The sequence below is a fragment of the Catharus ustulatus genome, unplaced genomic scaffold, assembly GCF_009819885.2.
Source record: "Catharus ustulatus isolate bCatUst1 unplaced genomic scaffold, bCatUst1.pri.v2 scaffold_74_arrow_ctg1, whole genome shotgun sequence".
NCBI lineage: Eukaryota > Metazoa > Chordata > Aves > Passeriformes > Turdidae > Catharus > Catharus ustulatus.
The window spans coordinates 234,861-262,226 of record NW_024879544.1 but is presented as its reverse complement, the minus strand read 5'-3'; the positions used below and the strand labels follow the sequence as shown (position 1 = coordinate 262,226).

General features: G+C 42.6%; 1 protein-coding gene across 15 annotated transcripts in view; it reads left to right on the top strand.

Moving 5' to 3' along the window:
• The window catches only part of ADGRV1 (adhesion G protein-coupled receptor V1), a 320,555-nt gene that overhangs the window by 137,736 nt on the left and 155,453 nt on the right, over positions 1-27,366 (top strand). For 14 of the 15 annotated variants that reach the window (XM_033086930.1, XM_033086929.1, XM_033086928.1 and 11 more), the window contains 7 exons: positions 2,817-3,059; positions 9,637-10,044; positions 11,011-11,195; positions 15,931-16,180; positions 16,353-16,492; positions 17,513-17,673; positions 24,055-24,155. In XM_033086930.1, the coding sequence (XP_032942821.1) occupies positions 2,817-3,059; positions 9,637-10,044; positions 11,011-11,195; positions 15,931-16,180; positions 16,353-16,492; positions 17,513-17,673; positions 24,055-24,155 (1,488 nt within the window). The remainder of the gene's footprint in view (positions 1-2,816; positions 3,060-9,636; positions 10,045-11,010; positions 11,196-15,930; positions 16,181-16,352; positions 16,493-17,512; positions 17,674-24,054; positions 24,156-27,366) is intronic. The other variant, XM_033086936.1, reaches the window with a different exon arrangement.

Here is a 27,366-nt window from a genome sequence, read left to right as displayed (position 1 = left end):
CTTGCATCTGGGCTAGTGGCAAAGCTGAGGTCTGGGTGGTGGAAAATCACATGATAAGAAGATTTCCATGGTTTTTTTCTGACACAGTTTAGAAAATACTGCAAGATGCTGTAAGTGGGAAATAGGGATTTCCTATTTAGGAAATAGGACACATTCCCTTAGTTCACTAAGAAGGCCATTTTCCTTCTCCATCTTCAGATGTTATTTTTACATTACAGAGCCAATGAATAGCTGTATAGGGCACAGGCTGCCTTACTGAGTAAACTGAGATTATTAAACTTTTAAACTGAAATTAAACTTTAGCCCAAAGAAGTGACATCAGTATTTAATGACACCTGTGCAGAAGCTGCAGAGACATGCAGTTGTGCCACATGAAACACAAGCCTGTGCCATTCTAGCAAGTGCTAATGGAAGGCTAAAGCTCCCTATTCATCTAATCATTCAGTCTAATTGTAGTTGTCACTAGTAAAGAACATTTCATTTAGAGAACTGCTTAACATTTTAGTTGAAATCATATGGTATTTATCCCTCCAAATATTTCCTAATTCTTCTTCCATTTCTTCTTTCATAAGTTAACTTTTAAATTAGTCGCATATTCATTAAAAAATGATGAAGTAAAAAATACATTAAATAATTCTTTACATTTTTGTAGTACACATTCTAGCTTTTGTAAGTTTTACTTCATCAGCAGTACTGGGTTTATGAGCTAAAAATCCTAGAATTAAAGTAGGATTTCCAAGAATTCAGACCTGAAACACAAAGCATTTTATTTAGTGGGTTGACCCTGGCTGGATGCCTCTCTATCACTCTCTCTGCTGCTGGTCAGGGCAGAGAAAATATAACAAAGGGTTCATGAGTTGAGTCAAGGACCAGGAGAGATCACTCACTAAACACCATCATGGGCAAAACAGTCTCAAATTAGAGATATTAAATGAATTCTTTGCTAATGAAATCAGATCAGGATAATGAGAAGTAAACTAAGACCTTAAAACACCTTCTGCACTTCCCTCCCTCCTTTCAGCTCTACCTCTTCCCCTCCAGCAGCAAATGGAGTTGGGAAATGGGGGTTATGTTCATTTCATCACACATTGTTTCTGCTGCTGCTGCTCAGGAAGAGGAGTCTTTCCCATGCTCCACCGTGGGGTCCCTCCAGTGGGAAACTTCAACATGAGTCCATCCCACAGGCAGCAGTTCTTCATAAACTGCTGCAGCATGGTCATCCTTCAATAGGGTGAAGTCCTTCAAGGACAGGCTTCTCCAGTGTGGGTCCCCCACTTGGTCAAAAGTCTTACCAGGAAGCCTGCTCCAGTTTGGGCTTCTTTCTCCCTGGTCTGCCGGTCCCTGCTAGAAATCTTCTCAAGTATGGGCCACCCATGGGATCATAACATGCTCTCAGGCATCCCCCTGCTCCAATATGGGGCTACTCAGTGGGCTGCAGGTGGATCTCTCCATCCCTATGGACCTCCATGGGCTGCAGGGGCACAGCTATTTCACCGTGGACTGGACAATGGACTGCAGGGAAATCACAGCTTGGGCACCTGGAGCACCTTCTCCACAGACCTTTGTGTCTGCAGGCTTCTTCCTCTTATGTTCTGTCACCCCACTCTACTCTGGCTACAATTACATCTGCATAATAACAGGTTTTTACTTCTTAAATATGTTGTCGTAGGGGTGTTACCACCATTTGTGATTGGCTCAGCTGTGGCCAGTGGCAGACCCATCCTGGAGCTGTCTGACATTGGCTCTGCTAGACATGGGGAAAATTTCTGGCATCTTCTCACAGAGGCCACCCTGTAGTTCCACCACTACCTAAAGCTGGCCATACAAATTCAATTAAAAATAGAAAAAAAAAATTGGCTTCAATGATTACCATTGTTTTATAATACTATTTCATTGTAAAGATATACTTATTTTTTCTTTTATTTCAAGTTTGCTACTTGACAAGTGTATGCGATAGGTACAGTCTTTCAAATGATTTTTTTAATTTTAGTAATTGTATGTCTATTTTTAAATGTTACATTTGTGTTGTAGGTGCAAAATATAAGATAAGGCAATATGTCATATTGTAAAATTAACACTGTTACCTCATTTTCCATAAGGAAACAAAGCTCCACAGCATGTATTTTCAGACATTTTTCTCTATATGTGAAACATTACAAAAGTCTATCAAATAGTATTGCCTAAACTCTGAGATTTTCAATAAATTCAGTTAACTGTGCAAATCTGCTGAATTTATTCTTGTAAAAGCATGCACAAACATATTAGTGTTTAAATGCTAAGGTTATATGTAAAATGTTTTTCAGAACTTTAACTGAGTTCAGTACTTGAATTCAGGAGAGTTATTATGCAAATTAATTGCATTTTCAAAATTGCTTACCTAATTTCTTGAGGTTTTTCCAAAAGTGAGTAGGTAGGTACATGTCTTTTTGTAATGTAAAAAGAAAACAAAAGAGCAAATTCTCCATAAATTGTACATCTATGTAAATCCCTCATCTGGAAAATGGCACTCTTGGAGATTTTACTGTCATTTATGTCAAATTTACAGCTACAAGGCCTGCACTATTTAAGTAGTTACTTTAATGCAGTAAGTTCCACGTGAGAATCTGGTGTTTGATTATTGTGCCTGACAGAGTGATGCCCATTGCAGTATTGTTTTTAGGATATATTTTATTGTAGTTACTGCGCATTTCAGGAAGCATGCTTGTGGCAAGTGTTATTAAAGTGATCCACTGTGCATACAAGTAATATATAATTTATTTAAAGCTGAAATTATTAGTAGATCTTATAACGATATGAAAATCATCCCTCACTTACAGGTACCAGAATTTGAAACTTATATTTTTGTTGAGCTGTATGCTGTAAGCACAGGAGCTGCTTTGAACAACAGTGCCAGATTTGCTTTTATAACTGTCCTGGAAAGTGATGCTCCTCATGGTTTAGTGTATTTTGCTGTGGGATCTCGATTTGTTGTGGCTTACAAGAAGACAGCTTTAATCAGTCTACAAGTTCTTAGAGATTCTAGTACATCAATAACAACAATGGTTAGCTACAGTATGCAGGTAAGACTTACTATTATTTAATTTATTTTTATATCTTTTTTCTGACCTTTAGGAAGGCATACTTCCATACTTCAGGGAGGTAGTCAGGGGGTTCCCCTGGGAGACTGCCCTCAGGGACAAGGGAGTGGAACAGAGCTGGCAGAACTTCAGGAAAGTCTACCACAGAACATGGGAGTTAGCAATCCCCAGGAGCAAGAAATCAGGCAATGAAGGCAGGAGACTGGCATTGCTGGGTCAGAACCTGCTGGTCAAACTAGAGAAGAAGCAAATGCACAGGCAGTTGAAGCAAGAGAACAGAGATAGAGTATGAATGTGTAAGGAAGGCCAAGGTGAAGCTGGAAGTGAACCTGGCAAGGGGCACAAAAAATAACAGGAAGGGCTTCTAGAGGTATGTTAACTATAAAAGGAAGGTAAGAGAAGGTGTTTCCCCCTGATAAGCAATGCTGTAAAACTGATAGCAACAGATTAACAAAAGGCTGATGGACTCAACAACTTTTTTGCCAGTCTTTTCTCCTACACCTCTGAGGCAGATGGACAGCAGGATGGGGCATGGGGGAGCAAGTCCCTCCCACTGTATGGGAAAGTCAGGTTCATGACCACCTGAGGAAACTGAATGTATACAGCTCTAAGGGGCTCAAAGAGATGAGTTCCAGAGTCCTGAGGGAATTGGTTGATGATGTTGCTAAGGCAGTCTCCCTTGTTATTGGAAAAGTCTTGACAATCGGGTGAAATCCGTGGTGACTGGAAAAGGGGTATTACTATACCCATCTTTTAAAAGTGAGGGGTAGAGAGGAAGACCAGTCAACCTCACCTCTCTACCTGGGAAGATCATGGAACAGATCCTCCTAGGAGCTGTCTTAAGGCACATGGAGGATAGGTATGAGATTGGAGAGACTAGCATAGCTTCACCAATGGCAAGTCCTGCCTGACCAAACTAATGGGCTTCTATGATGGGGTGACTCCCAGTGTACAAGGCAAGGGCTACCAATATCATTTATCTGAAATTCTGTAAAGGCTTTGACACAGTCCCTCCAAAACATCCTTCTCTCTAAACTGGAGACAGATGAATTTAATGCTGGATTTGAAAGGACTGTTATTTGATTGATAACAAAGTGGCGGGATGGTCACATCCAGAGGGCTGTAGTCAATGGCTCAGAGTCCTGATGGATATCAGTGACAAGTGTTGTCCCTCAGGGAATCTGTTTTTGGGACAGATGTGTTATTTACTGTCTGCATTTATGGCATAGGTAAAGGAATCAGGTGTTGTCACAACCACACAACCTAAGCGGGGGTCGTGATGGTTCTTTTGACCACGGGGTGCAAAGGACAACAGCAAGAGACTAAGGTTTCATTCAGCAACAAGCAGCAAAGCAGTTTATTGAGGGCCAACAATTCAGTTTTGGGGTAATGGTGAGAGGGAGAGAGATAAAGGGTGACGGAGAGAGAGAGAGAGAGAGAGAGAGAGACAGGGAGACAGGGAGACAGAAAGACAGGGAGACACAGGGAGACAGAAAGACAGGGAGACACAGGGAGACAGAGATCTAGGGAGACAGATAGACAGAGAGAATGGGGGGGGATAGCTACCAACAGATGGGACGTTCTCAGATCATCCAGCGATATCTTCCATCCGTGGGGAGAAAGAAGTCTCAAAGGTCTCTTCTGAGAGTGATAATTTTATAGTCATTTTCCAGGTGCGGGGCTGCTTGCCAAAAGGTGGGGAGATTTATGGACCATTGTGGGTGAGGCCTGTTGTTCAGCTGCAGAAATTACGATTCAGCCTGCACCTTGCTAGGGTGCAGCGCACCGTGACAATTCAGCACACAACCAAACCCAGTCCATTAGAGCATCCGCTTTGGCCAGACTTCGTGACTCCTGCCCAGAGCAGGTGATGGGGGTCCCAGTCACTGATGATGATTGTGAGGCAGAATCAGGCAATCTTCGGACTGACTCTTACAGGTGTACACTTAGCAAATTTGCAGAAGACACCAAGCTGAGGGGTGCAGTTGACACTCCTGAAGGATGGGATGCTATCCAGAGGCGCCAGGACAGGCTCAAGAAGTGGGCCCTGGGAATCTCATGGGATGTAACAAGACCAAGTGTAAAGTGCTGCACCTGCCCCCAGTACAGGCTGGGGATGAACAGATCAAGAGCTGCCCTGCCCTGAAGGACTTTGGGGTGCTAGTGAGGGGCTGGACATGAGCCAGCCATGAACACTCCCAACCTAGAAAGCCAAACATGTCCTGGGCTGAATCCAAAGCAGCTTGGCCAGAAGGTGAGGGAAGGATTTCTGCCCCTCCTCTCACTGTGGTGAGACCCCACCTGCAGAACTGCCTCCAGCTCTGAGGTCCCAGCACAGGAAGGACATTGAGATGTTGGAGCAAGACCAGATGAGGCCACTCAATTTATCAGAGGGATGTAGCACCTCTGCTATGAGGAAATGCTGCAAGGATTGAGATTGTTCAGCCAGAAGAGGTGTCTTTTGCCTGACCCAACTGTAACCTAAAGGAAGCCTTTATGAAGATTGGAGAGGGACTTCTGGCAAGGGACGTAGTGACAAGACAGGAGAGAATGGCTTAAAACTGAAGGACAGTAGGTTCTGATTGGATATCAGGAAGAAGTTCTTTATTGTGAGGGTGGTGAGGCACTGACAAGAGAAGGTTGTGGATGCCACATCCCTGGAGGTGTTCAAGGCCAGGTTCAATGGAGCTCTAAGCCACTGGTCTGGTGAAAATTGTCTCTGTCTGCTGCAGGGGCTTTGGAACTAGATGGTCTTTGAGATTCTTTTCAACCCAAACCATTTGTAGAATCATAGACTTTATGATGAATTTTATAATTAAATAATTGGTTATTTTTTGAAGTAAATATGACTGTGATTAGCTTTTTTTTCAGAACACGGTCAAGCATTGCTGTTTGCTTTTCCATTATTAAAAGACATTTTTCTCAATTCATTGTCAAGAATAATTTTCTTACCAATATCTTTCAGTGGCCTCAAAGATTATGGTCAGCCAGGCATCTAATAGATTTATTTCTTTTTTCTAGGACTCTTTTGAGCCTTAAATTTTTGAGGCTTTTTCATCTGAAATTAAATTTTTATCTTGATGGATATGTATACAACATCCAGACAGCAGGACACTCGCTCTGCTAGAGCACAAGTTTGTTAGTATCATTAATGTCACGGTCCGCACAACCTGAGCGGGGGTCGTGATGGTTCGTTCGACCGTGCGGTGCAAAGGACAACAGCAAGAGACCAAGGTTTTGTTCAGCAGCAAGCAGCAAAGCAATTTATTGAGGGCCAACAATTCAGTTTTGGGGTAATGGTGAGAAGGAGAGAGATAAAAAGATGATGAAGTAGGGAGGGAGAGAGAGACAGAGAGAGACAGAGAAAGAGAAAGAGACAGAGGGACAGAGACAGAGAGACAGAGAGACAGAGAGAGAGAGAGAAAGAGAGTGAATAGGGGGAATAGCTACCAACAGATGGGATGTCCTCGGGTTATCCGGCGATGTCTTCCATCCGTGGGGAGAAAGAAGTCTCAGAGGTCTCTTCTGAGAGTGATAATTTTATAGTCATTTTTCAGGCGTGGGGCCGCGGGCCAAAAGATGGGAGATTTATGGACCATTGTGAGTGAGGCCTGTTGTTCAGCTGCAGAAAATATGGTTCAGCCTGCACCTTTGCTAGGGCGCAGCACACCGTGACAATTCAGCACACAACCAAACCCAGTCCATTAGAGCATCTGCTTTAGAGAGACTTAGCGGCTCCTGCCCAGAGCGAGTGGTGGGGGTCCCAGTCACTGACGATAATTGTGAGGCAGAATCAGGCAATCTTGGGACTGACTCTTACAACAACATACTTAAGAAAAGAGAGAAAAAGAGAAGTTTCATCAAATTATTTCAATTTTCTTGGAGTCCTAAACAAAAAGAATGGTTCTTCTTATTGAAAATATCACATTATAAAGTACAGTAAATTCACGAATACAAGCCGCACTGAGTATAAGCCGCATCACTGGGTGTTGGCAAACATTTTGGTTTTTGTCCATAGATAAGCCACACCCGAATATAAGCCGCTTTGTCGTTCGCAGCGAGGACCCACGTGCAATTAGTAACAGAACCGCGGGAGGGCGGGGTTTACTGGCTGAGCTAAGGCTGTGCAGGCTCGGCCTGCTAGGGGCCACTGACGGGGCCAGGTGGCCCAACACGGTGCTGCCGCTCGGGGCCGGCCGCCGCTGCCCCTGGGCTCGGTCACCCCGGGTCGGTGCTGCCCCGCGGTGGCAGGCAGGGACGGAGCTTCCCCTGCTCCTATGGCAGCGGTGGCGGGCGGGGACGGAGCTTTCCCGCGCCCGTGGTGCCGGCGGCGGGCAGGGACGGAGTTTCCCCGCTCCTGCCGCGGCGGCGGCGGGCGGGGACAAAGCACCCCGTCGGCTCCCCGAGCCGCGGCAATGGCTGTGCGGGGCTCCCGTCGGCTCCCCAGGCCACAGCAATGTCTTGCGCGGGGCTCCTGTCGGCTCCCTGAGCCGCAGCAATGGCGGCGTGCGCTTCCCCCCCCTCCCTGGGCCGCAGCAATGGCGGCGCGCGCTTCCCCCCCCTCCCCGGGCCGCAGTAATGGCGGCGCGCGCTTCCCCCCCCTCCCTGGGCCGCAGCAATGGCGGCGCGCGCTTCCCCCATCCTCCCTGGGCTGCAGCAATGGCAGCGCGGGGCTCCCGTCGGCTCCCCGAGCCGCAGCAATGGCGGCGCCGGGCCCCCCCCCGTCTCTCCCCTGGGCTGTGGCAGAGGAGGAAAGAGAGCTCTCCCGCCTCTCTCCCCGCCCCCCGTGCTGCCTACAGGGAGCCAGGCTCCACCCGCAGTGCAACAGAGTAGCGATTTGTAACAATCGCAAAATGCCGACTTTGCAGCTGCTTGGCTCAGCACTCTGGCAGGCACTTCTGAGGTTGTATCAGCCGCTCCTGATTATTAGCCGCATTTCCGGTTTAGGAGCAAAATCTTAGTCAAATTGGTGCGGCTTGTATTCGTGAAATTACTGTAAATTTTATCATCCCCATTCATTTTTGAGAGGTTTACATCTGTAGTACAAGACTTTTCTAGCTCTTGACACTTTTTTCTCTTAAATGCATACCTCACTCATTATTATTGCAGCCGATGAACTTTCTCCATTACCAGATCTTCAAAAACATGATTGGTGCCACTTCCTTAGTATCTGTGAATACAGCATCAGGGCACAGGCTTCAAGAGATATTCTTTCACGTTAACCATCACATCGGAGTAGTACCTGGCCTGATCGACTTTGAATATTTATTATTTTATGCCTAAAATCAATATTTTTTATGTACTTACCTTTTAAAAAAGAGGTTCTTCATTCTGTTCTATATTGAATGCATATCTGTTTTAACCACAAATGTTTACAGGGTGTTTCCATGCATTTATTATGTAGTAGTTGGCCAGTGTTTCAATTAGATTTTGTGGTAACAAATTTTCACATTTATTCAACCTAAGAATTCACTATAATTTAGCTGTTAAACTGAAAAGAAACTGCTACTACCCAGTGTATATTTAAGCTAAAATATAGTGGGTAGTCTGTTATGCATTTATAATTTTTATAACCAACCTTCTTTGGACATATTTATGTTTTGAGGGTGCATGGCCAAATACTAAACTATTGGTATTATTACTAGCTTTAAAATAAGAGGCCACAGCAGACAGAAAGGCAGTAACTGGAAACTGATGTTTATCTCATTTCTACAAAGGTTTCTTAGAGATTGTTCTTGTCACTAGTGCTTTTATCATTGCTTATTTCCATTCCTTGTTCTCAGTGGGAAGGGATACACAAAAGGAAACACCTCCCTGGAATTTTCACAGATGATGTTATCGTGTCTAGTGCAATTTCGAACAGTTACAGGCTGCAGTGGCTTACCAAGTTCTCCAGTGAACTCAGAAAATGTCGGATTCATTTCATAGATAAGCTCTAGTAATAAAAGCTAAATATTTTCAAAAGGGGTCTAAAAATCCTCATTTTATTCAGTAGGAAACACAACTTAGGAATAAGGCTACAAGCTGCACTTATTAAATTAATATATACTTTTGAAAAATAATACAGTTGAATAATAGCTCAGAAAGTTAGCTTCCTCTTAAGGAAAGTTTATAGAATTAACAGATAAAATGTCAAGATCATGGCAAGTGACAAAAAGAACAAGACTATGTATGTGTAATGCTCTTCCCTACCCTAAAGTGAGGGACTTTGTGCTTTTGTCATAGTCTAATGTCAACCCTTCTGGAATCACATATGTGCTAACATTTCTGTAGTATTTATTCATGCAGAAAAGTTTTGCGGATTTTGTTCTGGAAAAGAAGGAGTTGGATCCTTTTTACTATTGACCATATATATAATTCTATTCCTACATTTGATGTATTACTAATTCAGGGAGATAATTATTTTAAATGTAATTGTTTCATCACTCATAACTACTTTTTGAAGGAGAACTTCTTTTTTACACATTTTTTAATTCATTTAAAGTGTATTCTGCAGCAGGTGTTTTGAACAATTTTGTCTATCATTATGTTACCTAAAACTCTTTCGGTTTGTTTCAAGGAGCTGCAAAAACCTGAACCTGTTGGGCGGACCTTCATATCTCCAGCTGTGGCAGGACAAGATTTTGCCAGATCTGAAGGTTTATTAACTTTTGAACACGGACAAAGAAATGCATTTCTGGATGTGACCCTAACTCCAGAGACAGGATCTTTAAACCCATTTCCTAAATGTTTCCAGGTTGTGCTTTCTAATCCCACAGGGGGTGCCAGGGTAGATGATGTGTATGGTATATCTAATATCACCATTGTCTCAGATTTGGATTCCTTGCCAGTTTGGGGACTGATTGATCAACTGCATCAGCCTCTTGATGACACTATTTTACAGAGAATCCTTCAGAATCTGAATATCAAAGTGGCTACAGAAACTACAGAAGAGCAACTTACAGCTGTGGTGCATATAATAGATAAGGTAAACCCTTCCTATCCTTTCTTCAATGTCTAATGACATTAATTAGAGTATAATAACACAACAAGGCACATACATTTATAAAACAAGGCAGATAACATCCATAGCAGTGACTCAGAAGCATGGACTGCAAAAGTAAAAGTGGAAATTATGAAGTCCCACAATCAAAGAAGGTGTTTGTCTGGCACTAGTTAAGAGGGTGGCAAGAAATCAGAAATGGAATAGGTTGAAATAAGCAACCAGTATTAGTTTTGCATACATACCTGTAGCTCTAGGTTTTCTACTGTGCAATTTTCCCTTTGGTGCTGTAATTTCTTATAGCTTATTATGTTTTCTTGACTCTTAGGTCACACTTTTGTTGATTTTAGGCCTGGCAGAACCCCTCCTCATATCTTTACAGTGACTGCTGTCAACACACAAACAAAGCCTGCCTGGGCCAGCTAGAGTCTGTTTTAGTCTTTAACCAAGCATCAGTCTTTTTTCCTCCAGTAGCTTAGGGAATTGGGTTATCAGGGTAGGTAGGTGCTTAAGCATTCCACGAAGTTCTATGCAAATTATGAACTAGTTTTATGGTATTCTATCTGTTCTGGACTCTTGAAATAATGCACAGAAGCTAGGAAAAATACCAAGATTCAAGGCATTATAACAATATCCATTCATTTTTTTTATTGTTGCCACACAAAAAACAGAGAAAATAATTTTTAAAATTCTCAGGACTCAAAAATTTTTGGTTTGTCAGAGAATGAAAAATGCCACATCCTTTCTTTAATAATCAAATTTCCTAGTAAACATATCTTTATGTAGTTTTGACAGACTGTGTCTTATGCCTTGTAAGCAGTAATCAGGAATTGAAATAAATATTCTGAATTTTCAGAATGAATATTGGAATCACAGCAAAGATATCACTAAACCGTTGGTCATGAGGAAATATTACAAGCAGATTCCTTTGATTTCTTCTTCTCTCATTAGGTTACAGGTGTAGGTGAAAAACTGTTACTCACTGATAAAAGTAGAAATCTTTTCTATGAGGTACTCTGTGCTATGGCAAACCCAAAACGCGAGGACACACGAGGATATAGCCTGCTTGCTGAGGTGACTGAGAAGTTTGCTTTTTCTCTGTTGACTGGGATAAAGTGTGGATCACCAGGAGAAAGGTTAGTAAGCTTGAATTCATAATATGTTTTGTAAATGTGTAATAAATTATCAGTACAGAAGATCTAAATTACATTTTCAGAAAAAGGACTTGTCTCCTATCTAATATGTTACCCATATGTGAATGTGTTGTTACAGTATCATGGTCTTACCAAGCACTGTGTCATAGTGTCAATAAGACACTATAGTGTCACATATAGTGTCAATAAGACACGCTTTGTAAGATTGGGTGTTACACATAATCCTTACTTTGGTATGGGTAGATATGGGAACATGAGTCAGGAGATCTGGCATGTATTGATTCACATTTAGGTCAAATATTGCCTGGAAAAGTATTCATTATTCTTGCTTAGAAAATAGTATAGTAATTTCACAACCATAAGGCACACCGGACTATAGGGCGCAGCCCCTGGGAGCCGGCACATTTTGCAACTTTGTAGATCAGATAAATGGCACTGGACTATAAGGTGCACTTTTGTTTTGCAGCGAGGAGCCGCACGGCGCGCAACAAAGTAATGAATTAGTAACAGAATCGTGCCATGGTGGGTTTACTGGCATGTGCTCAAATTGGAAACATTTTAACAGATTGGTGTAGCCTTTAAATGCAGCCCCAGGCTCTCTTCCCATGGGCGGGCAGGCCCCAACACTCCTTGCATGCCGCTGACGCCGGCTGGCGCAGCTCGGGACTGCCTGTGGTTCGGGGCGGCTGGGGACTGCCTATGGCCATTGGGCAGGAGCCGGGAAAGATCTGGAAGAGAGCTGACAGAGAGTGGGGACACAGCCGGGACAGAGCGGGCAGAAATCAGAGGCAGACAGCGGGGATACAGCCCCGACGGAGCGGGCAGAAAGCAGAGGCAGATAGTGGGGATACAGCCAGGACAGAGTTGGAAGAAAGCAGAGGCAGGCAGCCGGCAGACAGCAGGGACACAGCCGGGACAGAGCGGGCAGAAATCAGAGGCAGGCAGCCGGCTGACAGAGGGGATACAGAAAGCAGAGGCAGACGCGGGGATACAACCCCAACAGAGTGGGCAGAAAGCAGAGGCAGACGCGGGGATACAGCCCCAACAGAGCGGGCAGAAAGCAGAGGCAGACGCCCGCAGACAGTGGGGACACAGCTGGGACCAGCCAGGAGCTCTAGCTGGGGAGAGGGAGCTGGACTGCAAGTGGGGAGGGACTGCCCGTGGGGAGGGACTGCTCGCTGGCGGCTAGGATCTGGTGTGGTCCATGTTGAACTCACTCTCACCGTTAACAACCACCCTCAGTAATGCCTTCACCCACGGGTAGGCAAAAAGCTTTTCTCTGATTGGTTTATTGTGGTCAGAAACGCGGGTCCCGGCTTCCCCCCGGGATTGTTTGGGCATGGAGATTTAGAGAATTCCCGCGTTTCTGATCACGATAAACCAATCAGGGAAAAACCTCTTGCCTACGCAGCGGTGAAGGCGTTACTGAGGGTGCACGTGAACAGCGAGCGTGAGTTCGGCATGACTCCACAGAGGAGACTAGCTTACGACAAAGATTTTAAATTAAAAGCCATCGACCATGCAAAACAGCATGGAAATAGAGATGCAGCTAGGGAATTCAACATCAATGAATCCAGGGTGCACAAGTGTTGACAGCAAGAGGATGACTTACGACTTGCAAAGAAGACAAAGAAAAGTTTTCACAGGCATAAAGCAAGATGGCCGCAACTAGAAGACAGACTGGAGCAATGGATTTCCGAACAAAGAGCAACTGGCAGAAGTTTCTCTACTGCTGCCATTCGGATACAAGCAAAAGTGATTGCGAACAAAATGGGTATAGAGGACTTTAAAGCAGGGCCATCTTGGTGCTTTCGTTTCATGAAGAGACAGCAGCTTTCCATCCGTACCAGAATGACGGTTTGTCGAGGCTGCCGGTGGATTACGAGGAAAAGGTAGCGACGTTCAGGAGCTATTGCAAAAGCAAGATTGCTGAAAACAATGTAGAAACCAAACACATCATCAATATGGACGAAGTCCCCCTCACCTTTGATATGCCACTCACCCAAACTGTCGAGAAAACCAGAACACCCACAGTACCAGTTCGCACCACAGGGAATGAAAAGACATCGTTTACTGTAGTTCTCGGTGTTTCGTCGGATGGGCAGAAATTATCCCCAATGGTAATATTTAAAAGAAAAGCGTTCCCTAAAGAAAAATTTTCAGATGGAATAGTTGTTGCCGTGAACACAAAAGGGTGGATGGATGAAGACGTGATGAAGACTTGGCTAAAGAAAGTTTATGCTCGTGCACCGCAGAGGTTCTTTAATCTTAAAGCGCCAGGATTGCTAATTCTTGATTCCATGTGTGCCCATAAAATGGATAGCGTGAAAGCCCTAGTGAAACAGATGAACTCGGAGCTGGCTGTAATACCGGGTGGTTTAACTAAAGAAATGCAACCACTGGACATAAGTGTTATTCGTTCTTTTAAGGCTAAACTGCGAGTTCTGTGGGAAAACTGGATGGTAGAAGGCGAGCATTCCTACACGACCACCGGCAGGCTGTGCAGGGCAAGCTATGCCACTGTGTGCAAGTGGATACTGGATGCCTGGAGTAAAGTAACACCCATACTATCATCCGAGGGTTCGCGAGGGCTGACATCATTCCATAATTTAATACCAGCGACGGCATCGAGGGTGCCAAACCTGACGACTCTGAAGATGAAGATACGGGCAATACAGCTTCGGGTTTGCTGGATGCCGCCACCACCCAATTGATGGTTTCCGATACGGAGGACGAAGACTTCAAAGGTTTCGAAGGTTTGGCTGAAGATTAATAGAGGCAACTAAAAAGTGACCCTGTTTAAAGATGACCCTGTTTAAAGACAACTCTGTTTAAAGATGACCCTGTTTAAAGATTAATTTGTTTAAAAATAAAGCTGTTTGAAAGTTTCATAGAAGTGAGTGATTTTTCTCTGTATTTTGTTAGTGCTTTGATTCTTTTAGGCTGCGTTTAAAGGCTATTCTGACACGTTGCAAAAGTCTGCAAAATCAGCACCTTTCCTGTAAATCCGCATGTTGGGGGTTAAGGGATTTTTTTTTTTACTCTTTCCCTTGGTGTTTTTTTCACATTGTCCTGGACGGACGACTTCATTACCCTTTTAATTGCTCAAGACAAAAGGAAACGGTGGGAGGTGGATGCTTGTGGGTTGTTTTGTCATTCCGGGGGACTCTTTCGCCGACCTGAAAGTGGAGGAGAGAGTTTTCTTCTCCGCAGAGGGATCTGCCCTGCACTGCGACACTGGTGAAGAAGCATCCTGGTTCTGAGATCAGCGCTGACACCCGGGGTACAAGCGCTGAGGGAAGTTTTTTTCCCTTCACTATTTCTAACCTGGGACGACAGCCCTGGCGGTGCTCTCTGACTTCACTGCAATGCCTGAGGGGAACAACTGGGTCCCTTCGTGTAATGAAATGTCCTTTGTTATCTAATCCTGCTAATTAGGTGCTTAGAGATGCTGAGTGCAATACTCGTTAGCACGTCTTCTGTTGAGTAAACAAAAAGCAGTTCCCAGGAGACTACAGAGACAGACCAATACCAGAGGACATGCTGAGAAGGGCGACCACACCAGATGCCCAGCCGAGAGCGAGCAGCCCTGAACCAAGGCAATCTCGAACTACAGGCAGTCCGGGTCTCTCCCCGCGGCTGTAGGTCCCGGCTGGGTCCCGGCTCCCCACCTCGGCTGCAGTTCCCAGCGGGTCTCGGCTCCCACGCAGCGGCTGCGCCTCCTGCGGGTCCCGGTTCTCTCCCCGCGTGGCGGCCATGCCTCCCGCGGGTCCCGGCTCTCTCCCCGCGTGGTGGCCGCACCTCCCGCGGGTCCTGGCTCTCTCCCTGCGTGGTGGCCGCACCTCCCACGGGTCCCGGCTTGACTCGCAGCTTGCACTTCCGGGGTGGAAAATGTCACAACTTTGTCCATCAGATAAGGCGCACTGGACTATAAGGTGCACTTCCGGGTTCGAGGGAAAATTTTAGTCAAAAGGGTGCGCCTTATAGTGGTGACATTACTGTATGTAATTGTATGATGCAGAGCTGTGTTCTAAGCCTTAGATGAAAGCTAGGAATCCAAAACTTTTCTGGTGTTTTGTAATTTGTACGTTCTTGGTTTTGCTCACTTGAACATTGTTTTAAAATTTTTAAAGCTGCTCGTAGTTCCAAATTGCTAGTTTTGTCTCCAAAATAATGAAGGCATAAGAACTCTCATCAGGTTAATGGGCAGGGGATACAGGTGACTGAGAAAGACAATATTGTCTTTTATGAGACAGATAGTTTTAAACACTGTTTCTCCCATTGAGGATCTATTAAATGGCTGGTGGTGAAATGTGTGCTCTTTATTCCAAGTATTTTTTGCATCGTATGTTGGAAAAAAAAAATGCAACAGCATCCATTTTAGTACCGCCCCTGTGTTTTAGACTCAGTTCTACATCAAGTTGTTATAAAGATGAGTGTTTTGATAACCTAGTTCACTATGGACAGATTTTAGTTGCAGATCATAAGGAGCAAATCCCAAAGAGGAAATTGAGAAGGTGAAATATGTAAAAAAATTCAGCACTTCTTTTTTTTTTTTTCCCCGTAGAAACTGAAATGTGCCAATTAAATATCATAAGCCTAAAAATGATGAATTAATAAAGTACTAAAAAATCACAAATACCTTTTAGAGTCATTACATAATGAATAATGAAGTTTGGTCCCACTGACCAGTCCTATTGCTTTTTCATTTCCACAGAGGCAAAAATATCCTTGACAGCTGCCCATATATTGCAATAATGGCTCACAACTGGTTTCCTCAACAAATCAACGGGCACAGATTTAATGGAAAAGATGGAGATTCTATTCAAGTACCTGAACATCTCCTAGAGGTCTCTGTAGTATTATCATCTTCCCAGGAAGAGAACTGTGAATCTGTACAGTTCACAGAATACAGCAGTCATCAATGGTTCCTTACTACAGATACAGAACTTACCCTGAAGAACAAGGTTTGAAGATAATGCATCTTTTTCCAATAATCTTTTAAATTTAGATATTGCTCAAAACATAATAAATGTATTTAAAATAATATGAACATTTTTATGGTTGTCTCTGAATAAAATGAGCACTGTGTGGAACCTTAATATTAAAGACATCTTTACATTGTACATGTTATTTCAGGTTTTTTCAATGAGCTTGAAGAGTCGGAGTTCACAACCTTTGAAAGATAACAATGAAGTAATTTATCGTATTTATGCTCAAGGAAGTCGGATTGTTCCTCAGAAGTCTCTATGTCTCCTCTGGAATCAAGCTGCTGAAAGGTTATTTTATTATTGTGTTTAGTTTTCCATTTTCTACCATGAATCTGTATTCTGTATTTCTGTAAAATGTGATAATTCCAATTAAATAATTTGCAAGTATAAAATGGATCAATTTCATGTCTCTTTTCCTTACTTTTTCTGAACATTTTACCAGCACAAAAATTTTTCTTAGAATAAAATGAGTACTTATTTTAGCTCAGATATTTCTCAGACTTCTGCCCTCTTTTCATCAAAATACCATCTAAATTGTATAATGATGCATTAGGTTATAGTGACAAGTCATAAATCCCAGAATTGCATCAATGAATGTGTTAATGATTTGGACAGAATTATGTTCTGTATCCTGTTGAAGTCTATTTGGTTTAGGTTCAATTTCATTAGAACAACTGGATGATATCAGCCTACTGTTGATAACAAACTATTTCTCTTCAGAAGGAGATGCATCACAATTTACCTGTATACTCTTATTTTATCTATGGACAATTTTCAGTAGAAATGGTGTAGGATATCACCTATGGTATGCCTTATCCTTTTTCCAACCACTTCAGCAATGCTGAAACACAACCCCCCCAAAAAAAAACCCCAACAACAACAAGAAAAAAACCTGCCTGAATTTTAGTTTCAAGCCAAAAAAGAGCAGTATAAAATGTTTTCCGTAACAGGGTAAGGTATTGAGCAAAGTTAAGTAACAAACTATTTGAAAAGTCAGACAGACCTAGAAATCCAGCCAGAATTTTAAAAACATGGCCACAAAACTTTTCTAGTGAAAATAAAAGTTGATTTTAATAAATTTACAAAGATTTAACACCCCCCACACACACATAAAACGCTATAAACAACATTTTAATCTCATTCAAATGTGCTATTCTGAGCAGAGCACATGAAAAATTAGAGGAAACACCTCTGCAAGAGTTTAGGGAAGTTGGTATTTCAGGAATACAACAAAAATTTTAAATCCTGCTTATCTAAGTGTGAATTACACAAGTCCATTTCCAACTTTGTGAAACTGTTGTTTTGCAGATGGCTGTCTGATAGCAAGTTCTGCAAAGTGGTTGGTGACACATCAGATTATGTGGAATGCTCCTGTTCTCATATGTCCATTTATGCAGTTTATGCCCAAACGGATAACTTGTCTTCATACAATGAAGCTTTTTTTTCTTCTGGATTCATCTGCATTTCAGGTCAGTTAATTTAAGACAGTTTTCTCAATAATAACAACTGATGGCCAGTAAAACTGATTGATTATTAACATTTTTGGTGGCTGATTACCATCTTTTTATTTAGTGGAATATTGAAGGAATGTTAACTAACTTCATGTTATTAAAGGTGCCAGCTTGTCTGGTATTTGCACACTGATGAATTTTGCCACTGGAAAAAAAAAGTCAAGCTTAAAAGTATCACAGAACCAACTAGGTTGGAAAAGATTTTTTAGGTCATCAACTCCAACCTATGACTTTACACCACCTTGCCAACTAGATGATGGCACTGAGTTCCACATGCAGTCTTTTCTTAAACACTTTCAAGGGTGGTGACACCACCACCTTCCTAGGCTCTCCATTCCAATCCCTGCTGGCTCATGTTTTGGCACACAGGGACAGCCTGCTCCTGTGCCTTCCTGAAGTATGTCCACTTTCCTGGATCCCTTTGCTTTTGAGGGCTGTTTCCCAAGGTGCTCTCCAAAACAGCATCCTGAATTCCACCCTCTAGGAGTCTAGTGTATAAGTTTTATTGAAGTTTCAATATCCTTGTTTCACTGAATATTGAGAACTCTATTATGTAATGGTCACTGTGTCCCAGATGGCCTCTGACCACCATCAGCTCCTCTCTGTTTGCAAAAAGCAGGTCTAGCAGAGCCCCACCCCTGGTAGACTTGCTCACCAGCTGTGACAAAAAGCTCCTCCATATATTCCAAGAACCTCCTAGATTGCCTCTTTTCCACTATGTTGAGTTCCCAGCAGATATCTGGCAGGTTAAATCTCCTATAAGAACAAGGGCTGGCAATCTTGAAACATCCTCCAGCTGCTTATACAATAATTCATCCATCTCTTCATCCTTGATTGGTTGGTCTGTGGGAGACCGTCAGCCTTGTTGGCCTTTCCCTGATTCTTACCCATGACACATGATCTTGCTGACATTAATCTCGAGTTCCACAATATCCAGAGCCTCCCTAACATACAGAGACACCCCTCCACCTCTTCTCCCTCTGCTGTCTCTTGTGAAGAGCTTGTAGCCATCCACTGCAGTGCTCCAGTCCTGTGAACCATCCCAGCAGGCTTCTGTGATGGTGGCTATATAATTGCTTTCCTGCTATACCATGTCTTCCAGATCTTTGTTTGTTACCCACACTGTGTGCACAGTGTACATGCACTTCAGCTGGGTGGCTGATTTCACCCCTGACTCTGGCTTACCATCCTTGGGCTCATCTCTGGAGTACCTTGTTTCATCCTCTTCCCCCTTCAAACCTAATTTAAAGCCCTCTCAATCAGCCCTGCCGACTCATAGGCTAGAATCCTTTTGTCCTTGTTAGACAGGTGAAGCCCAGCAGGCCTGCTGATGTAAAAATTGTCCATTGTAGAAAAACCTAAATTCCTCTGATGGCTATTAATTGATAATATGGGTTTTGCTATTCCTTTATCATTCATCCCTGCTCCTGAAGGAGCTGAAAAGAACCACACCTGTGGTCCTACCTCATCAACCAATCAATCCAGAGCACTGATATGCTTTTAAATGACTCTGATACCCTTCTTGTCAACCTCATCACTGCCAACCTGGACAAGCAAACAGTGGGTAATAATCAGAGATCTGAATTAGTTGAGGGAGTCTCCTGGTGATATCCCATACCTGGGCCCCAGAAAGGCAGCAGACTTCCCTGTAGGATGGGTCTGGTTGACATACAGAGCCCTCAGTTCCCCTTCAGAAGGGAGTGACCTACTACAACTACCCTTCTTTTATTCTTAATTTCCTGAGGTTGTGTCCTAGTTTGGAGGACAAGTGTCTGCTAAGAAAGGCAGGAGCTTCTCTTTGAAATGGAGAATGTGAAACCCCTCCCTCCAAATTATTACAATTTTGAAATCAAGCGGCTCTTAGGCAAAGATATGGGAATTAGGAATAACAGTTCTTTACTAGGGAAATTAAAATAGAAATACAATACTACAAAGAAATAAACCCCAAGCCCTGACAAAAGCCAGAGTACAACCTGACACCCTGTCAGGCAGGATGTTGGTAGCAGTCAGATTAAATAGTGGCTGTAGTCCTGTTGTAGTGATAGCTATGATTCAGTTGAAGCAGTGGTCCTGTAGAAGGTGCAGTTTCCCGCTAAAGGTCCAGTGGAGATGTGGAGAAATCCAGCTTCCCTCTGGAGTCCAGTGGAGAAAGGGGCTACCTTAGTGTCCCCCACACCTCTGTTTTATCTTGGTAAGAAATGTTGGGCCCTTCTCCCTGGCTGGAGCATCTTCCAATGGGATGAAGTAATTTTATCAGTCCCACAGTGGGACTCAATGGGCCATTAGCAGAAGATACTTCCCTGGAGGAACGGTGGGTTGTGAAAAGATAAAGAACAAAGCCCTGCCTGGTTTCAATGGATGGACCATTAGCAGAACATCTCCTGTGGAGATAAGCATTACCGCCCCCACCCTCAACAGATGGTGATAGAATAGACCTTTTATCCTATCCTGTATTGTAACCCCAGACAGATTGTGATTCGTCTGACAGCTAAGTGCACCTGGGAGACTCTCTAGACAGATTTTTATTTTTTTTTGTTTGCCATCATCTGCCTGAGCCTCTGGACCCAGGGCCTCATATCTAATCTGTCAGGGCTCCTGGGAAGGTGATGGGGGTCAGGAGGGAATTTTGCTACGTCTCTGTGTAGGCACTGATTTCAATTCCCCCTATGTGCTAGGTCTCCTCCTTCTGGCTAATGGTAAGAGGGACGGGGCTCCTCTGACTTCTGCCAAGCTTCTCTCAGGGTTGCAAGGCTATAACTCCACCAGTCAATTTCTGTTTCGCTCTCCATAATACTTCTTAGCCATTCCACTTCTTGCTCAAGCCCTGCCACCAGACAGAGCAGATCATTCCCCTGCTCAAACCACTCACAGGTGCCTTTTACACTGTCCTCAGGTACTGCCCTCAGGCTCAGACACTCCCTGCAGCCAAGGGTCTGGACAGCTGTGTCTTTCCTGGGGGGTTCTGTTTGGCTTAGCACACTTTTGCTGGCAGCAGCAGCAGCAATGGCTTTTGATTATTTGTAAACCATTGCTGGATCTAGACAAATCAGTGGAAAAATAACGAAAAAATAATCAAAATACCCAACATACAACCCACCACCAGGAGCCAGGAGAGCAGCTGCCTCCCTCCTGTGCAAACTGCTGTGCCATGCCCCTGTTTGGCCAGTCTGGGTCAATATACTCCCTAGAGCCATTTAAATCTCATACACATGGTCCCGGTACACCCCTGATTGGCTGTTTCCTTGAGATGCTTCATTGAAAAGAGATGATATGTCATTCATTTGGGGGAAGAAACTTAAAAATTCTAAATTCATCTGTGTTGCTAGCAGCAGCACAGTCATCCTCTTTGTCAAATTTCTTTGACCATTTTATCTGGAATTTACACTTATTACTTCAGGGGAGATAGATTCCATTACACTCTGCTGCCTAACTGGGAAAAAACCCTAAGAGTTTAACCTGTAAGGAACACGACTCTCTTCATTAGTGGCCTCAACAGCCTAAGTCCCAAAATGCCAGACAGGAAGCAGAGAATATAAGTTCTAAACTCAACTCAGCTTCTTAAGGAGCCTTTCACATCGCAGATGGTTTACTATTATATTACAGCAATCACAAATTAAAGTCAATTTTACTTAGAACCATAGAATTTTTTTTGTTGAAGATGAACTTTTGCATTTAAAGGCACTAAGAGTAATGGTCTTATTAAGAAAACATGCCAAATGGAACTCTTGACTAAATTTAACCCCCTTAAATGGGGGTCTTGGTGCGCTTCTTGCAAGGTTTATGCCTTCTATATTAGATCATTAATATATGAGTAACAAAAATTGTGCAAGCAGGTAAATCACTTATTTATCCCTTCTAAGCAAACTGCCCTAACAAACCTAGGCTCCTTAATTTTTTTTGAAATGTCATCCAAAGAAAATGAAGACAAATAAAGAGGAAAAAGCTCTCAATTTTTTATCTGCTCCACACAAATTGATGGTTATTTTTAGCAATAAAAAGGAGATTTTAGCACATAAAAATAAGCATATTTTAAAATATAATTACTGTATTAAAGAGAAAAACCAAGTAAGTTAATGAAACAAAATGCTGTAAAATGCTATAGAAACTGAAGAAAAAATATGAAAAGCTAAGAAAGCATTTTTCCTGAATTTGAATCAGTAAAGATGCAGATCATTGTTCAGAACTAGTCACTTATGATAGTCATAGGTCATAAAAATGTGTTAAAAAAAGAAAAAAGTAGTTTTGCTGGGTTAAGGGTTTACTTTGAATTCGAGGCAAATGCTTTCCACTGCCTTTCAGATTTTTTGGGCTGGTTAAAGATGTTTACCCGTGTGATTATATATACTATTAGATTTAAATGAAACTGTTAAGTAACAGTGTTTTTAAAGAGTGATAAGAATATTATTCATTTATCTTGACATTTCCATCTAAGTGTGAAGAATATAAAAAAAAGGAGAGAGACCATGTAGATGGTTGTATAAATATCACTTATTAATTTTGATATACTTAAAAAATTATACTTTTAGCAATTATTTATTTCACTCATGTCTTAAAAACTAGTAACAAATAGTCAATCTCAAGACTAGCATGAAAGATCTGCCTTAATTACCCAAATTCCTGCCCTGACCGAGGTGTGGAAGTGTACAATTAACTCTAATTAATTCTGAAATTTAGCACCTTGGTGGCTGAACTTTCCTAGAGTCCTTTTCCCAGGAGCTACTTCTTGATAGGAAAGGGACTTTTTCCATATTTGTTCTGTTCAGGTTTACAATAAATTAGTGAAATGAAAAGTGGTGTCATTCTTCCTAACTACTGCTATAACAAATATTTATGCTCAACACTGATGAAATGGGAGACTGGCATTTTGCACTGCAAAAATAGTGCTACAACAGGAGGCATTTTTTATGTAACTGTTTCTAAAAACATTTTTTGGATGCACTAATATGAACACTGAACAGTGCCTTTGCTTTGTATATAATTGTTATGATAATCACCCATATCATGCAGAAAGTGACACCAAAAAACACTTTTCAAAAATTGCTTGTTTACATTATGAAGTTATTTTAGCTCCCAGGTCCATGGGAACATGAAGTCATGTTAGTACTTGAAATAAACTCATGAGTGATCACAGTGTAAACCAGAATGAACATAATCTCTGTGTAAGGTTTGTTGGGTTGGTTTTTCTTAGGTACAGTAATTTCACAAATACAAGCCGCACCGTTTTGATCAAAATTTTGCTCCCATACCAGAAATGCGGTTAATACTCAGGAGCGACCAATATGTGAATAATTTTCTGACATTTTCAGCCCTGGGAGTGCAAACCAAGTCAGTGCAAACTGCGAAGTCGAGCTCCTACCAGTAAAATCCTGCATTTACGCAGTTGTTACAAATTGGTTACTCTGTTGCGCGGCGGGTGGAGCTGCTCCTGCAGGCAGCACAGGGGGTGGGGAAGCCGGGGCAGCTCTCTCCTGCTGGCCCCGCAGCTCGGGGGAAGCAGGGGCTCTCTCCTGCTTGGCCCCGTGGCTCGGGGGAAGCAGGGTCTCTCGCCTGCTTGACCCCACGGCTCGGGGGAAGCAGGGGCAGCTCTCTCCTGCTTAGCCCTGCAGCTTGGGGGAAGCAGGGGCTCTCTCCTGCTTGGCCCCGTGGCTCGGGGGAAGCAGGGGCTCTCTCCTGCTTGGCCCCGCAGCTCCGGGGAAGCAGGGGCAGCTCTCTCCTGCTTAGCCCTGCAGCTCAGGGGAAGCAGGGGCTCTCTCCTGCTTGGCCCCATGGCTCGGGGGAAGCAGGGGCTCTCTTCTGCTTGGCCCTGCAGCTTGGGGGGCTCTCGTCCCCGCATGCCGCCACTGCAGGAGCAGGCAGGCTACATCCCCGCATCCCACCGCCACCGCAGGTGCCGGCAGGCTCTGTGCCCCCGCGGGGCAGCGCCGGGCCAGGGTGACCGAGCCCAGTGGTGGCGGCGGCCGGCCCTGAGCGACCCCGCTGAGTGGCAGTGCTGAGCCGGGCCACTCAGCCCTGTTGGTAACCCCAAGCCTTCATGGCCCAAGCCGAGCCAGTAAACCCCCGCCATGCCGCGATTCTGTTACCATTTGGCAACTTTGTTGCACACGGGTCCTCGCTGCAAACGACAGAGCGGCTTATACTCAGGTGCGGCTTATTTATGGACAAAGAACAAAATGTTTGCCAACACCTGGTGATGCGGCTTATACGCAGTGCGGCTTGTATTTGTGAATTTACTGTAATCTGCACCTTCGAGAAACATCTTCTGGATAATATAGAACAATTTATTAGCCTAAACTTAAATATTACTTTTTTTTTTCTTTTTTCGTTGTCATTTTGGTGTAGGTTTCACTTTGGCTATCATCTCCCACCTTTTCTGCACCAGATGTGCCATGTTTGCAGCTAAACTTCTCACTCATATGATGGTTGCTTGTTTGGGTACTCAGGTAAGAAAAAAGGCTGAAGTCTCAAAATGTAGAGTAAGTACATGTTTACTTTCCTTTTCTTCACTTTCATGACCATGTCTCAACAGACCTTCTTCAGTGTAAACATTTTTGGAAAATGTAAATTTTCAACATATGACACTTAAAATTAATCCAATATTCATATCCTGTATTGGGAATTGAAGTGAAATTACACACTGTCTGAAAACATTTAATGAAAACTGATGGATAATACAGCAATGTGAGAAGATAGTCCCATGTGTGGAATGCTGTGCTCAGTTCAAACTTCCGAAGGTTTTGAAAGTTGTCTTTTGTTTGGGCCCACTGGCTTTCCGTCTGTGACCTGGTTTTTTTGTTAAAATACACTGCATAATAACTTTGGTATATAATTCTGACCTCTGAAGAATAATTCTTGAGTGCAGTGTGTAAATGTAATAATTTTAATTACAGAGGTAGAATTTGTATAGTTCGAGCAATTTTGTCGTTCATCCTCAATCCTTGAAATACATGGCTCTCCTAATCCCTTTTTCTTTTGCCATACAATGATTCTTAAAGTTTAGAACAAAATTTTTGAAAGAGGATTTTAGCAGGGTAGCTTAGGTAGTGAGCTAGTTCGGAGAGGAATTAAAGACAGTTTGGCAGCAGCTGTCAGATAAAGGAAAGTGGTTTTAAGTCAGAGTGAAAAGAGAGTATTTGACAAGGGAGAACTGAACTAGTGTGCTAGGCTGTTCTGGACAGCTGAAAGAAAATCTTTGTACAGTTACCTGTGTTATGAACTTGCTATGTTATCTGTTGTGAACTAGCCTGATTAGGCAGCCAAATTTTCACAGAAAACTCTATGTAGATGATGTATCTACAGCTGTACCCAAACACAAATATTCAGTCAGTATACATTGTATTAGAAATTCACAATGTAATTGAAAATTTCATAGGTTTGCTAACTAATGACTCTATATGACAGCAGCTATTAAAGACAGTTTTAACTGAGAAGTTAACTATGGGAAAATCAGCACTTCATAGTTTAAATACAAGGAAAATGTTAGTATTTTCTCGTTCTATCTACTTATCTTTAGGCAATACTAGACACTGGATGTGTAGCTATTAACTCTCAAGCTACTCTGGAGAAAAAATAAGAAAACTAAGAACCAAACAGACCCCTAAAAAACCAACTGGGAAGCTTTTCACGGTAGCTCCACTGTTTCAAAGTAACTCCACATACATAAATAATTAGTTTTTATCTAAGATCTGCGCTGTGTGTTTATTGAGTTTGCAGTTTTGGGGTTCTTTTTAACTTGCTGCCAGTGCACTAGTTACTCATGTCTGTAGATGGCAGTCAAATCTTTTCAGCACATTATTCAGAAACTTGCTGTTCCAATGCTATGCCTGTTTTGTAGTTGTTCACAACAGCTCATTTCTCTGTCAGTGATGCAGAATGGAGATTCATAACATTCAACCTTCATTTCATTCTTGGTGTGTCCAGGGATGTCAGCATTAATGGAGCATTTGTAAAGCATTCAAGAGTAGAGGTTTCACCATGTGTTTGGTGGAGCTCATTGGAAAAACATGAAAGCCTGGATATTTTATTTTATTTTATTTTATTTTATTTTATTTTATTTTATTTTATTTTATTTTATTTTATTTTATTTTATTTTATTTTATTTTATTTTATTTTATTTTATTTTATTTTTTATTCCTTTCAACCCTAAGTTCATGTAACAGTATCCTAAATACATGAAAAAAAAAATTGCTGGGTTGAGATTTTCAGTTTTGGAGTAAGTTTAGGTGAATTTTTGAGTGTTCAAAAAAATTAAAGTAATTTCACAATTATAAGCCAAACCTAATTATAAGCCGCACTTCCGGGTGTCAGCAACTTTTAGTTCTTGGTCCATATATGAGCTGCACCTGATTATAAGCTGCACGTTACAATACAGAGTGTGATAAAAGGTATTTATTCTATCACTGTCTGTTGAGGGTGGGGACAGTGATCCTTATCTCTGTGAGATATACTCAGCTAATGGGCCATCCATTGAAACCAGGTAGGGCATTGTTCTTTATCTTTTCACAACCCATCCTTCCTCCAGCAAGTAATTTTCTGCTAATGGCCCATTGAGTCCCACTGTGGGACTGATAAAATTACTTCATCCCATTGGAAGTTACTCCAACCAGAGGGAAGAGCCCAACATTTCTTACCAGAATAAAAACAGAGGTTTTGGGACACTAAGGGAGCCCCTTTTTCCACTGGACTCCAGAGGGAAGCTGGATTTCTCCACATCTCCACTGGACCTTTAGAGGGAAACTGCACCTTCTACAGGACCACTGCTTCAACTGAATCACATCTGTCACTGCAGGATGACTGCAGCCACTATTTAATCGGACTGCTACCAACACCCTGCCTGACAGGATGTCAGGTTGTACTCTGACTTTGTCAGGGTTTGGAGTTTCTATCTTTGTAGCACTGTATTTCTATTTTAATTTCCCTAGAAAAGAACTGTTATTCCTAATTCCCATATCTTTGCCTGAGAGCTCCTTGATTTCAAAATTGTAATAATTTGGAGGGAGGGGGATTACATTCTCCATTTCAAAGAGAAGTTCCTGCCTTTCTTAGCAGACACCTGTCCTCCAAACTGAAACAACAACTTTTCATTCTTTGTCCGTGTATAAACTGCACCTGATTATAAGCTGCACTTTGGGTTCAGACCAAAATTTCAGTCAAAATGGTGCGGCTTATAATCGTGAAATTACTATAACAGGAGAACATACTTCACAATTTCTCAGTACTATCATACTAGTCAATAAAATTCTTCTTTTCAGAGCTATTAACCTGAATTACAATCCTAATAGGAACCATTATTATGTGTTTTGCCTGAGAATTACCAGGCAGAATGCATGAACAAGCACTTTATACATGGCTTTTTTGTGTATACTCAGCTTGATGCACATTAAATTTCAGGGGCCATTTCCACAGTACATGCTGGGTATTGCAAATGACATGAATGTATCCTAAAGTCTCTGTTTAGACTTTTTGTGAGTGCACAGTTGAGCTGCTTTGCCTATGTGCAGTAGCCACTGCTCTGGAATATTTCAACATTCATAGTCAACTGACAGCAATTACGTTATACAAATGGCTTTCCATTCTTATGGCCAGCAAAGCAAAATTAAACTCTAATCAAATAGAAAAGAAAGGTGTAGGGGGAAACTGTGTCATCCTACTTTA